Raw genomic sequence first — 14448 nt, 5'->3', positions numbered from 1 at the left:
AGGGCAGATTCTTACAAACATCCCACCATTAATCACACTCAACAAGTTTTGGGCGATTTCTATTTTAAAGTATTATCCCTAATTGGATTTGAATTACCACCTCCAGGTTCTCAAGACGCTTAATTTGGTTATAAACCCAATCGAACCATACATACACGAAGGATTCAATCCTGAATCATGACATACACGTATGTTGGACGATGGTATGGAATATGGTTGAAAGTAACTCAATGGAGGTTATATTAGATTTTAGTGGCATGTCTGTAATCGGACACACTTCGTTATTTTAGACCATTGTAATACCACGAGAATACCTTTTAGTTCCCGCCGTTGCATTATAACTGGCGAATTTCTACATCTTCTAATGTATTACAATCGTTTTCAATTAAAACAAGTAAGAGCGTGCCAAGTTCGACCGGTCCGAATCTTATATACCCTCCACCATAGAGCGCATTTGTCGAGTTCTTTTCCCGATATCTATTTTTATCCTTTTGGAGCTATATCAAGTTAAGGTCCGATTCGGACTATAATTGAATTGAATGTTGGAGACGATGGAAGAAGTCATTGTGTAAAATTTCAGACAATACGAGTAAGAATTGCGCCCTTTAGGGGCTCAAGAAGTAAAATAGAGAGATCGGTTTATATGGGAGCTGTATCAAGCTATGGATCTATCCAGACCATAATTGACACGTATTTTAAAGTTCATGAGGCCAAATCGGATAATAATTGCGACCTCTAGATGCTCAATAAGTCAAGATCCGAGATCGGTTTATGTGGCAGCTATATCACGTTATGGACCAATTAAAATTTGGCACAGTTGTAGGAAGTCATAACAAAGCACTTCTTGCTAAATTTCAGCCAAATTGGATAAGAATTGCGCTCTATTATTAATGAAAGACTATTAAGATTGAAAGTCGGTTTATATGGCGGGTATATTAGGTTATGGACCGATTTGAACCATACTTCGCACAGTTGTTGGAAGTCATAACAAAACACCTCATGCAAAATTTCAGCCAAACCGGATAAGAATTGCGCCCTCTAGATGCTCAAGAAATCAAGACCCATCTGGGGTTTATATGACAACTATATCAGGTTATAGACCAATTAAAACCATATTTGGCACTGTCGTTGGAAGTCATAACAAAACACGTCATGCAAAATTTCACCCAAATCGGATAAGAATTGTGCTCTATAGTGGCTCAATAAGTCAAGATTGAAGATCGGTTTATATGGCAGCTATATCAGGTTATGGACCGATTTGACCATACTTCGCATAGTTGTTGGAAGTCATAACAAAACACCTCATGCAAAATTTCAGCCAAACCGGATAAGAATTGCGCCCTAGAGACGCTCAAGAAATCAAGACCGCAGATAGGTTTACATGGCAGCTATATCAGGTTATAGACCAATTTAAACCATACTAAGCACAGTTGTTGGAAGTCACAACTTAACACGTCGTGCAAAACTTCAGCCAAATCGGATAAGAATTGAAATCTCTAGTGGCTCAAGAAGTCAAGATCGGTTTATATGGCAGCTATATCAAAACATTGACCGATATAGCCTATTTACAATCCCAACCGACCCATACTAATAACAAGCATTAGTGCAAAATTTAAAGCGGCTAGCTTAACTCCTTCGAAAGCTAGCGTGCTTTCGACAGACAGACGGACGTGGAGTTACAAAGAATTACGAAATTAGTATAACCCCATCCTATGGTGGAGGGTATAAAAAATTAATTGATTCAAAACTCCAAATATCAATTACGGTACATCATATTCGTCATACTAAATCAAGTGGTGTTGTAGAAGATGTCCACTCAAGACAAAATATCGAATAACATAATTCAATACAAATCCTGTTGTTGTAACTACATTTTCATGTGGAGGTGGCTCGTTCCGGTCCAAAGGACTGATCGCCCCGGGAACAGGGTGGACATTGGTTATTTAATGGCGCCAATAAGTCGCCTTGTCATATCGAGCATCAAAGGCACTCAGTATTTGTGCAAGAGCTGGTGCTACGCGACCACTCCGCTCGATACCGCGTCTGCCGTTGCAACTGCTCTGCATGGAGCATTCCACTATCCGCAACCTGTTGAGCATTCCACTATTCGCAACCGCCCCTTAGCTAGTAGCTAAGCTTCTCGTGACATCAAAGAACACCACACAGATCGGACCTCAAAGTTCCAGCTCGTGTGGTGCACACAGCATTTCGTGCCGGGATACAAGTCCTAATTACACCTGGCATAAAAACAAACCTAATAGCGAAAAGTTAACCAAGGCGATTTATAAACAAATCTTCTGGAGATTAAAATCTATGGTTTGCTCAATAATCGTCGCGAAGAGTTGCTAAAACTTCCACACACGCAATGGATTGTCCAATGATAACCTAGAAGAGTGTTTAACGAGTCATACGGACGATTATAATGCAATGGGTTGTAAGAAAACATCCTCACACGCAATAGATTGCCCAATAACATCGTAGAAGATTGTTTTGCGTCTCATACGGAAGAACAATTGCGCAAAAATCTTCCAGAAGATTGTTTTTTTTATCGCGAGAACGAGTGCTCTTCCAAAATTATGAAAAATGTTTGTAGGGCCATACCATCGCGTTATAATCGAGGTGACGATAAAGACCTGGAAGGAATTGAAGACATTTCAGATCGGATGCCTGAGACGACACTTAAGGTCGAGTATTGTATTATTAGTATTGCCATCTGTAACATCATGTTACACGGACGGTTCAAAGCTAGAGGACAAAGTGGGTCTGGTGGTCTACATTGAGAACCCAGGAACTGCGATCTGTTTAAAGACTGCCTGATCATAATACGGTCCTGCAGTCGGAGATCCGTCCGACTACGGAATGCGTTAGGTGGTGTGGTGTTAACGCGAGGGCATCGTGTACGAACATCTTTACGGGCAGTAAACAGGCCATAAGGGCAATAACAACCAGCATGGTAAGGTAACAAACAGTCTTGCAGTGTAAAAAGGAAACGATTTGGCAGTGAAGACCAGAGGACTGCCGTTAATAAACTTCTGTAACCCAAGCCTTTCGGGTCGACGAAGTCTGAGTTAAGGGCATGAGGGACGAACGCGCATGTAACACTGGAACAGCGACATAGTCATTAGGACGACGAAAATCCTATGGGGTGATCCGGATCGTGAGAGGACGAGGCTATTACTGAAAGGAGGTAAGAAGGGGGTCAGTATACTTTTGGTGTCATAACGGGACCCATAGAATTAGGAGCTCACTTATACGCCTTTTTTATGCGCCTTGTTAGCCATAACTCTTACCTAACTCTGCATTCGAAATCTTTTTCCAAATATTTTTAAATTAAAATTTCTACCCCATTTTTCAATTTTATAAATATTTTGTTTTTCCGTTAATTAATTTAACATTATGAACCCCTTTAGTTGTTGTTGCCAATAAAAGACTTTAGTTTACCTTAATAACTTTTTTAATCTATCACTATTTAATATAAAATTGTGCGACAATCAACTCGATTAACATTTACGAAAGTCTATAGCTGAAATCTGAACAACTCACAAGCAACAAGCAATTGCTTTCGTCTTTTTTTTGGCAGCTGAAGGATTACCAACTCGTTTACTCTCAGAAGTCGGAAAGTTCGGGCTTGCCTCACCCTCTTGTATTTTGCTTTTGCACTCAGCATCAGCATGATGGTGGTATATGTATATTTATTTAATCGATTACCCTTTCCGATAAACTTTTATCGGCAAGCGAAGTCAGTCATAATTGAAGCATTGGTTGAAGGTCTTTTTCTTGTTGTCCTGACAAAATTTTATTTTCTTGTCAGCACACATACGAGCAATGATCAATTTGTAAAACTTAAGTTATAACTAATGGATTTTTTTTATCCAAAACACAGTTGACTTCTCGATATTTTTATCTACTAAAAGTCGACTTTTTGACAAAGAAGTCGATGAATTGGTTGGTCAACAATCGATTTTTAGATCCCACGTGCAAACGCATCTAAACACATTAGAGTAATTTTAAAGAAATTTATTTAAAAAAAATGTCTATACGAGAGAAATTGTTAATGAAAAAGATTAAAAAACGTGAGAAAATGAAGAAGGAATTAGCCCAGAAAAAGGGAGCAGCAAAAATGAAGAATCAAAGTCTTAAAAATGGAAATCATGGTGAGTTTTGCTTGTAGTCAATACGAGAAGATGCCCGAGACTTGGTTCATTATTTTTTGCAGATGAAGTTGATAATGATTTCCAGGAGATGCCACAACAGATTCCAAATAAGCAACAGAAGCAAAACAAAAAGAAACAGCAAATGCAAGTCGTTAATTCAGATTCCGACAGTGATGACAATGATGATGATGAAGAGGAGGAGGAGGAACATGATGACGATGATGATGTTAGCGGCGAAGAGGAGGAAGATGAACAAGAAAGTGGTGATGGTAAGTGCAAATTGGAATGAATAGAGGTGGCGCAAAATAAGTCGAACTAGTCGGAGAGCATTGAAGACGCTTTTAAGACAAGTAAAAAAAGCAGTGCAGCAGATCAAAGATCTCAGTTGAAAGGAATACAAATAATTGAAATCTTTCGTGTATCCTGGAGGCTGAACTACAATATATTTTACGGGGTAGTTCGCAAAAATATCAAATTTTTGCGTACCCCCTAACTCAGGAACCCGAATATGATGTCCGTTTTTGGGGTTCGGGCCTGTGGTGGGAAGTAGTCCAACCTATGCAATATGGGTATGAAATGAAAGGGTCCGAAATGTTGTCCCGGAAAGACCTACGGGGTCTGGAGAATTTGGAATCCTCTTAAACATTGGCAATAAGTGTGTCAAATCAAAGGTATGAACAAGTAGATTACGAATATGCAAGAAGTTACGCTGTAAAAGGAATCTAAATTAAAAGAAATACATATTTAAAAAAAAATTCAAAATTAATGAAATCAAATTCAAATTACTTTTGCTATTTCTTACTGCTGAACATGTGGAGGAGGAGAAAATCTCAAACACGGCCGAAGTCTGCAAATTTGTCTAACTTTGGTAGGAAAATAGAATTTTATTTTAAATACTTTTGTCTATTTCCCACTGTTGGAATTTTTTTCAAAACAACCCAACAAATAAATTCCTATTTTTGCAAAACAACTCAATAAAACTTAAACTTCTCTGTAAGTTGTTACTTCAGTTATAAATTTTTTTTTTACCCAACGATGGGGTCCCCATTCCGATGTTTTCTCCGGCCAAATTTATTTTAAATTATCTCAATATTATTAGCCAAAAATAACACACGAGATGCTCTTTTACCGTTCCAATTCAAATTCGATTAAAAACATTGATATGTAGTGAGTTTTTTCCAATATTTTCACTTCTATTTTTTGACTGCCTTTTGAGTATAACTACTCCAATACGTTGAACAATTGTACCAACATTCCGCCTTTTTTCACTCTATTATTTTATCTGAGTTCTGTACTGGCACGGTCAGGAAAAAAGTTCTGCTTGGGTTGGCTGCATTGGAGTGGTTTGTCTACTCCAATCCAGCAAACCCTTTGCCCCGCAAGGGGTTATCAGATTCATATTCTACACCCAAAAACCACATTTGAAAAACATTACTATAGTCGGTACATATGTGTGGTTCAGTGGGAGTTTATGAGATGAGTCGTCCCTGAAACACTTGGCCATAAAACAGGTTTCAGATTTGAGCCCCTTTTGCCATAATCCACAAATATATCCAGGTTGAGGTGTATATAGGGTGGGGTGGCCACCCACACACGCACTTAGCGCTGAAAAATGTCAGCATCGTGCTCAACTATTAATTTCCTTTTATTTGAGCCACAATTGGAATTGTTTAAGGGGGAGTTTATGGGATGAGACTACCCCCAAACACTTGGTCTCAAAATTGAATATCAAATTCGTTTTCCACTATCAAATATCCATTATTTGAGCGCCTAATTGCCCCCTTAGTTCGCAAACATGACCGGGTTGAAGGGAGTTTGGGGGCGGTCCCTGAAATAATATCAGCATCGTGCTAGAGCAAGATTTTATTTGAGCCCCGTAATGTCAAGCATTTTTATGGTGGCGATCAAGGTCTTCAAGGCTACGGGTCTCGTTCAGTTCCAAACTCATATCCTATTTTAAAACTACTTCTTCGGGTAGCACATTTTTAAAGATCCACAGGTTCTCCTCTATCCATCCCAATTTGAGGGTAAAAACTGTACTCTACTACCAAAGACTTCATTGCTGTCCTAATCTATCCATAAACTGTCATGGATAGAATAGGACAGCAATAAAAGGCGTTTGGTAGTAGAGTACACACGAACTCAAAGACCTTTCATTTTATACCCTTTTTGTGACGTTGGAAATTCTTGCCCGTTTTGGCAAATTTTTATAGCAGACGTGTACTCAACCAAACACCTTTCATTTGGTACCCATATTATCCCAATCGGTAAATATGTTTTGATGGGTGGGGGCTCCGCAGACACCAAGGAATATATTTTTATGTCAGATTTGTTCTCTACTTTTAAATACCTTTCATTTGATACAAAGCGTTAAGTGTCCAGTTGGGTGGTGTTTTTGGAGGTGGGGAACCGCCCCGACACTAAGGGTGACATTTTTATGCCAAGTTCGTACTCTAATCTTCAATACCTTTTATTTGATACCCATATTGTCTCAGTCGGTAAACATGTCCGATCGGGTGGGTTTTCAGATGGGGCGTCGCCCCAAGTTAGTTGACTCCAAAATTTTGTTCCAATTTCGTGTTTTTTGGAAACTATTAAATCGCTTAAATCGGTGGACGCATCTCCTTCATGAAAATCGAGTCAGCCGTTTTTGAGTCTATACGGAACAGGCAAACTAACAAACAAAGCGCAACAGTTTCATTTTTATATAATAGATTCTGTTTTGCACTGACATACCGTAAAGGTAAATGCAGTGGTCGCATTGGAGAAAGTCTGTATTAAACAATTAAATCAACAATGATTTTGCTGCGTTGCTATTATTTTAACCGCAACTGTACATATTTTGTGCTGTCATGATTACTTCAGTCAAATGATGATTCAAAGGCGAATTCGAAGTTAAGTCCAAGACAAGTTAAGCTCTTTGAGACTATAACCTCATGTGATTATAATGAAAATTTACTGATTTTATAAAATAAAACAAAAAAGTTAAAATACTTGAACTTTTACTATACAATTAACTTCCTTTTTCGCCATTGCAGATTCCGAAGAAAGTGATGAAGACGACGAAGAAGAAGTCCCAGCGAAAAAACTCAAAAAAGATTCTTCGCAAAAAGAGAAAAAGCCGAAGAAAGTTGAAACAGAAGGCTTTGATGAGCTGGATCCTACTGCTGCCGCTGAAGCTTTATCTAGACGCGATAACGCTGATCGTTCTTTTGCTTCACTCAAGGGCATCGTTTCGGATGCTACTCTTAAAGCTATTGAACAAATGGGTTTCTCCGATATGACTGAAATTCAAGCAAAATCCTTACCGCCATTACTGCAAGGTCGTGATTTGGTAGGAGCTGCTCAAACGGGGTCAGGAAAAACGTTGGCCTTTTTAATACCAGCTGTTGAACTTATATACAAGCTACGTTTTATGCCTCGCAATGGTACAGGCGTTATTATCATATCTCCCACACGTGAACTTTCCATGCAAACCTTTGGAGTTTTAAAGGAATTAATGGCTTACCATCATCATACCTATGGCTTGGTTATGGGTGGATCCAATCGACAGGTGGAAAATGATAAACTTAGCAAAGGTGTTAATATTTTAGTAGCCACTCCGGGACGTTTGCTGGATCATTTGCAAAATTCTCCTGATTTCTTGTATAAAAATCTGCAATGTTTGGTAATAGATGAAGTTGATCGTATTTTGGAAATTGGTTTTGAGGAGGAGCTTAAACAAATTGTCAATTTGTTGCCGAGTAAGTATGAGAAATTGCATAGTATTTTGACATAATAATGTAGTTTTTGCTTGACCAACAGAACGTCGTCAAACAATGCTATTCTCTGCCACACAAACGGAAAAGATTGACGCCCTCTCGAAATTGGCCTTGAAAAAGGAACCCATTTATGTGGGTGTTGATGACAATAAGGACACCGCCACTGTAAGTGGCTTGGAACAAGGTTATATTGTGTGTCCTTCGGAAAAGCGTTTATTAGTGCTGTTTACTTTTCTGAAAAAGAATCGCAAGAAGAAGGTCATGGTATTCTTTTCTTCCTGCATGTCTGTGAAATATCATCATGAGCTTTTCAATTACATTGATTTGCCAGTGACATCGATACATGTATGCTCCAACTATTTGTTGTATATGTATATGAAATCTGATTATAATGTACATATCTGTTTTTATAGGGTAAACAAAAACAAACCAAACGTACCACAACTTTCTTCCAATTCTGCAATGCTGCTGAGGGTATTTTACTTTGTACGGATGTAGCTGCACGTGGTTTGGACATTCCCCAAGTGGATTGGATTGTACAATTCGATCCCCCAGATGATCCAAAAGTGAGCTTTTACAACTTTTCGATTTTTGTTTTCTTTTTATCATATTTCTTAATCTTTCAGGAATACATTCATCGTGTTGGTCGTACTGCTCGAGGTACTGGCAGTTCAGGTCATGCCTTATTAATGTTGCGCCCTGAAGAATTGGGTTTCTTGCGGTATCTGAAGGCAGCCAAAGTTCCCCTAAACGAATTTGAGTTTTCATGGAATAAGATTGCTGATATTCAATTGCAGGTAAGTACGAAATAAAATGAGCTATAGAAAATTTTCACATTTCAAAGAAGTTCTAGTTTAATACTATGGGCGGGTAGCCCCTGGTGAATAAGTGATTGAGTAGAGAGGTTGATCTAAAACGTTAAGTTCCTGAAAAATCAAGTTTCAAAAAAATTTTTTTTTCTCGATTTTTGATATCCTTTCCATCATTTTTAAAACTTCTATGTATCCTAGACAGTTTAACTGAAACATACACGAAAACAAAATTCGGTAGGCAAAGCACAGGGAAGCTTTCTTCGCCGCACTCTAATCTAATGTTAATTTTGTTGTAAAAAGTTTTGGAAGTGCATTTCTTACCCCTCGGTATGAGATGTGAATGAGAACACTATGGGGCTCAAATGAAGAGTATTTGGGAGTAAATGGCAAATATGACATTCAAAATTTGGATTAAAGCTCTACGGAGCTCTAAAATTACAAAATCATAAAATATTGGGTTGCCCAAAAAATAATTGCGGATTTTTTAAAAGAAAGTAAATGCATTTTTAATAAAACTTTAATGAACTTTAATCAAATATACTTTTTTTACACTTTTTTTCTAAAGCAAGCTAAAAGTAACAGCTGATAACTGGCAGAAGAATGCAATTACAGAGTCACAAGCCGTTGAAAAAATTTGTCAATGCCGACTATATGAAAAATCCGCAACTACTTTTTGGGCAACCCAATAAATAAAAATAAAGCTTCCAATAACTTTTCGAACAGACATGTAGGCATATTGACTTCAAAAAGAAGGTATTTAGGAGTAGTATCGTAGGGAAGCTCCGCCATAAAATACTACTTAGTGGAATGCAATCCAAAGGCAGCCGGTTTTATGTATCGGATTGAACCGATGATGTTCTCCTCAGAGAGGGTCTGCCGCCTAAATGTACGTTTTTTTTTTGTTTTTTTTTTCGTTCTGGCTGAGCTACATCACGGAGTGCCTGTTACATTCAAGGTAAGGCATATCCTGGAGGTCTACTACATCCATATAATGCATTTGATATGTACCGAATTGACCCGATGAAATCCTAATCGGTCGGTCAGGGGATACTGACTCAGTAAACTTATGCGAAAACGATAAACACCGAGTGAATACCGGTATTTGATTAAATTAACGACAATAAACCAGACTAATTGTGGTTCAACTAAGTTCAGACATATGCCACTTTTTTATATGTCCAGCCAATCATGATTTTTCTGGACTTTAAATAGTACATAGAAAACCTATTTAAGGTGAAGACACAAACGTCGCGGACAATCAGCGATATCGAGTGTAGAGTATCAGTGAGAAGGCAGCTCTTGTTTAAATACTGAGTGCCTGTGATATTCCATACAACAAGGCGAGTTATTGACGCCATTGACTATCGTGTCTGAATATCGATTGATATTTTTCCTATCGAGACTATCGACAAAGTTAAATTTTTTGCAATATTGAACAAAAATAAGCAGTTTGAAACTGGATGTATCCTTTAAGATACATCCATCAAACATCAGATTCGGCTAACATTTTATACGATGACTTCTCTCATGACTTTCAACTGTTTGAAATGAGGGTTATGGGCATTGACATCGATATTTATTATTAGAAATATCGAAAATATCGAATGTTGCAATTATCGATAGTTTTTCAGCTCTTTCGTACGAACCGGATCGAGCTTACGCACTTTTAGAGCTTTACGAGGATCGCGACCTCCACCTACAAATTAACAACAACCTTTACTTGCTCGTAAGGTTTGCGATTGTTGTTGTTTTAGCCACATACATGAATTTGGGCGTAGGGATCCTTGGAAAGTTTCTTTTAGGGACCAAAGTTGTTTCATCGCACAGATTCGATCGCTGGAGGAGCTTAAGGGTGTAAGGTTTTTCCGTGGAACCGATGAACAAAGAATTTCGATTAACCACCCGAAGAAGCTAAATGTGGCCCACGACATTCTCCTCCCATCGCCAATCCATAACGAAAGAACCAAGGAATAAGGTTCTCAACTCGCTAGCCAGCAGCAGTTAGGAGTATGGACAAAGACACCTTGTTGTCATCTTATAAAGTAGCAAAACTTGCAGACATGTCGAAATGCAGCCTTACCGACCAACATAGCCGAGTACTAAGCTTAGGTCGAAGGGCTTGTATTTGGAAACCTCGATCACTAGCCTCTAGAGAAGGCTAGTGATCGAAAAAAGAAACGAAAGTTTCCAACAGTCCTTAGTCCGCAAATGAAGGGCATTGACACAAAAGGTGCTTTACCACAGTCAATCCTTCCTGAACTGCACAAAACAATCTGAAGTTCGCCTCTCCCTTATTAATAGAGCGACATTAAAAACTACTACCCTAGATTATGCTTCTTCTGCCCCAGGATAAGTACAGTTTTGTTTTGTGAAAAACTCGGTCATAGGACCTCGCAACCTACAGACATCTTTCCAACCAAAAAGCTCGCACAGGGTTCGCAAATTCTAAAGCATTATCAGCACTCATGAACGATCAATTGATAACTAACTCTCAGCCCCCATTTGCCTCAGCCTTAAGCGTCGCTTGTCTGTTTATGTACATCAGGTTAGTTATTGTTGTTGTAGTTGTGTTCTATCTTTCGTCTGCTTAGTTCTGTAGAATATTCAGATAAAGGAAATCTGCGATTAATTTGGGATGTATCCAGAGGAATCTGAGTCTGACTCGGTTGGGTGTAATGAGTGGCGGTCTTTCTCCAAGGACAAGATTCACCCACCTCCTTAAGCGATCCTTACATAGTATCAGTGACAACTGTGCAATATGCTGGTGTTGGTCAGCTTTGTCTTCCGGATCGTTGCAACCAATATGTTCTTTCAACTCATAAAATCCACTATCTCGTCGATCTTGCCTCGGAGACCGTTGCAATTCAATTGCAAAAATGATACACTTACCGGCACTGACCTGGCAATATTGGGGATGTGATGCTGCTGTTGCGTATATTACCGCACGGAAGAGGTCGGGGGACTCACATAGTCCAACGCGAGGCGACGACGCTTGTGACCCACTGCTGTCTATGCAACACATTCAGTATGACTATACTCCCGTAGTGACGTAAGGCCAGAGCAAGAAATGGAAATGTACCCACTCCATGCACCGGTTACTCCTCACCGACACTGACCGATGATGAAGGTGGTACTGGCAAAACGAACAGAACCAGGGTCCGGGGTTCTTTTCAATCCCGGCACGGACCAGAACCGTGCGGAGAAGGTACTCCGGGATATGCCTCTCCCACGACGAAAAAAGGACGAACACGTACACACTCACGGCAGCCCTTGCCGATGAAGATTTCACCTGGTCAATCCGATACGTACAAGCAACTCCCATGTGGTTGGCCATGCGAAACATGATGGCCATAGGTTTTTTTAAAGGCACCAATAACTCATCTTGTAATATCGAATATCAAGCACTCAGTATTTAAACAAGAGGCGGTACCACCCGCCCTTTCAATTAGACTATCCACTCGATACTGCTGGCGGTCCGAGACCGCAATTGCAGTTACCCCATAACATGCTGTTGTTGTTATAGCCACATTTGCATATAGAGGTGGCGATCCTCGTCAAGCCGTTCCGGTCCAAAGGACCGATCGCCGCCGGAACAGGTTGGCCATTGGTTATTTAAAGGCGCCAATAACTCGCCTTGCCATATCGAGCATCATAGGCACTCAGTATTTGTGCAAGAGCCGATCCTCGAGGCCTTTCACTGAGACTATCCGTTCGATACCGCTGTTTGTCCACGCATCTTTATTACCGGCTACTCTTTATTTACCCTTTTCCATTCTTTATACAACAAAAATATGGATAGGGCAAGCATAGGTCCTTCCTGACTTTAACTTCACAGTTATGCGAGATTATTTTTGTTTTTAAAACTAACATTTTGTTTTTTTTTCAAATATTTCATTTCAGCTGGAGAAACTTATTGCCAAAAACTATTTCCTAAATCAGTCAGCCAAAGAGGCTTTCAAATCCTATGTGCGAGCCTATGACTCTCATCAATTGAAAACCATCTTCGATGTCAACACTTTGGATTTGCAGACAGTGGCCAAAAGTTTTGGATTCCTGGTACCACCCGTAGTCGATTTGAAGGTGGGAGCAGCCAAACGTCAGAGGCCAGAGAAACGCGTTGGCGGTGGAGGTTTTGGCTATTACAAGAACATGAATAATGATGAACGCAAACAACGTACTTTTAAGCAAATCAATCGTGAACAGTTACAAAAGAGGGGTAAAAACTTTATGAGATAATCAAAAATGATGATTTTAGATTTGCCTAGTTTTAAATAATTATCGTACGTGCATACATACAGATGTATGGGTGGATATGGAAAGTGTATATTTGTCACCGCATTGTCTTTTACCAAAAAGTGGGTAAAGATTTATTTACGTAGTAAACAAAAAGAAAGAAATAAAGTAAAACAAGTTTTTATTATTGTACAAGTATTTGGAAAAATCTTCTTTCTCCTTGTAGACCTAATTTTTAGAGGGGCTCAGTTTAATTAATGATTCCCAAACTGGGGGTGGATAGCAACAAATTCAATAAATTTCATTTGTTTTCGTCTTCTTGAGTACCAAGAACACATTTTCAAACCTGGCTGCATTAGTCATGGATTCATCGAAAATCTTGGAATTCATTTTAGGTCAAAGCAACAAATTGTTTGGTGGTGTGTTCTGTTCTTAATTAAATGTCATCAATGTTTTCTTTTTCAAATAAAACCTTAAATGGTCAACAGGCGTCGCATGTCTGTCTGTCCATTTGGACGAAGTAGCAGCAGCGGCAACACATCCGTTGAATGCATGCATCAATCCAAGAGTTGCTATACTACGTGCGACTTGATCACCCACCACTAATTTTAAAACCTAACACAATCACACACACACACATACATACATATACAGCCGAATAAGCCCGCTTAAAACCGAATGTTTCAAAAATCACATAAGGTGACCATATATGTGTGCATGGGCGAACGAGTGACGGAGAGTGCTATTGGCTGCTCCGATAAATAAGTATTCGCTTGATTGCAAATTAAATTTCGAACAACCAATTTTAGTTTATATGGCATTAAATGAACGAAACGAACCAAGAACAATCATAACAAAGCCATAAGCCATAAATTGAATTGAACAAATCGAATGCGGGGATGAATCGATGGATGGATGGCTGCGATCATGGATGTGACACGATGACAAAACATCAAAACGCCTGCGCAAAGTAAAGCTTATCCATACTCACATATGCACATATGTGTGAGCTTACTATGTTTCCATGGTGAGTAGTGGTTGAGTCTATTTGAAAGTTTGTTTAGTTTTGGTTGCTTCTTCACTGTTATCAAGTTGACATAATACGCATGACGACATGTTGAATGAAGTGCGTGCGCACCCACCCACACACACATATGTATGTATGTATGGCCACGGTCGGTCCTCCATCGTCCGGAGATGTTACCCATTCAGAAAACACACAAAATTTAATGACCCATTATAGCCATATGGGAAGGAGGAAAATCAATAAAACAACACCCACCCACCCACCTACCGCACCTTATCATCATAAGCCTTAGTTTGCTGCTTCATTGAAAGTGGTAAATGGTTGAGTGACTGACTTGTTGATTGTTGGCTTGTCATAGACAATAGCGAGTCTAAAATCGATTTACAATCCCCCATTAATTTGGGGTTTGCATCACACACAAAAAAAACTCATTTTATTGCAATTGTTTGGCATAGCTCGCT

General features: G+C 39.2%; 2 protein-coding genes across 2 annotated transcripts in view; one reads left to right on the top strand and one right to left on the bottom strand.

Moving 5' to 3' along the window:
• Positions 1-3586, bottom strand: part of LOC106082590 (serine protease snake) — a 163930-nt gene extending 160344 nt beyond the window's left edge. The window contains exon 1 of the mRNA XM_013245209.2: positions 3442-3586. The gene's annotated coding sequence lies outside the window, so the exon portion shown is untranslated. The remainder of the gene's footprint in view (positions 1-3441) is intronic.
• Positions 3587-3947: 361 nt separating this feature from the next.
• On the top strand, positions 3948-13158 carry LOC106082614 (probable ATP-dependent RNA helicase pitchoune). Its single transcript, XM_013245234.2, has 7 exons — positions 3948-4154; positions 4217-4423; positions 7193-7897; positions 7959-8260; positions 8329-8481; positions 8542-8712; positions 12628-13158. The coding sequence occupies exons 1-7, from the start codon at positions 4031-4033 to the stop codon at positions 12961-12963; spliced, it is 1998 nt and encodes a 665-aa protein (XP_013100688.2). The 5' UTR covers positions 3948-4030; the 3' UTR covers positions 12964-13158.
• Positions 13159-14448: the final 1290 nt, after the last annotated feature.

Source organism: Stomoxys calcitrans, chromosome 2, assembly GCF_963082655.1.
Source record: "Stomoxys calcitrans chromosome 2, idStoCalc2.1, whole genome shotgun sequence".
Taxonomy (NCBI): Eukaryota; Metazoa; Arthropoda; class Insecta; order Diptera; family Muscidae; genus Stomoxys; species Stomoxys calcitrans.
This window is presented reverse-complemented; position numbering and strand designations above follow the sequence as displayed.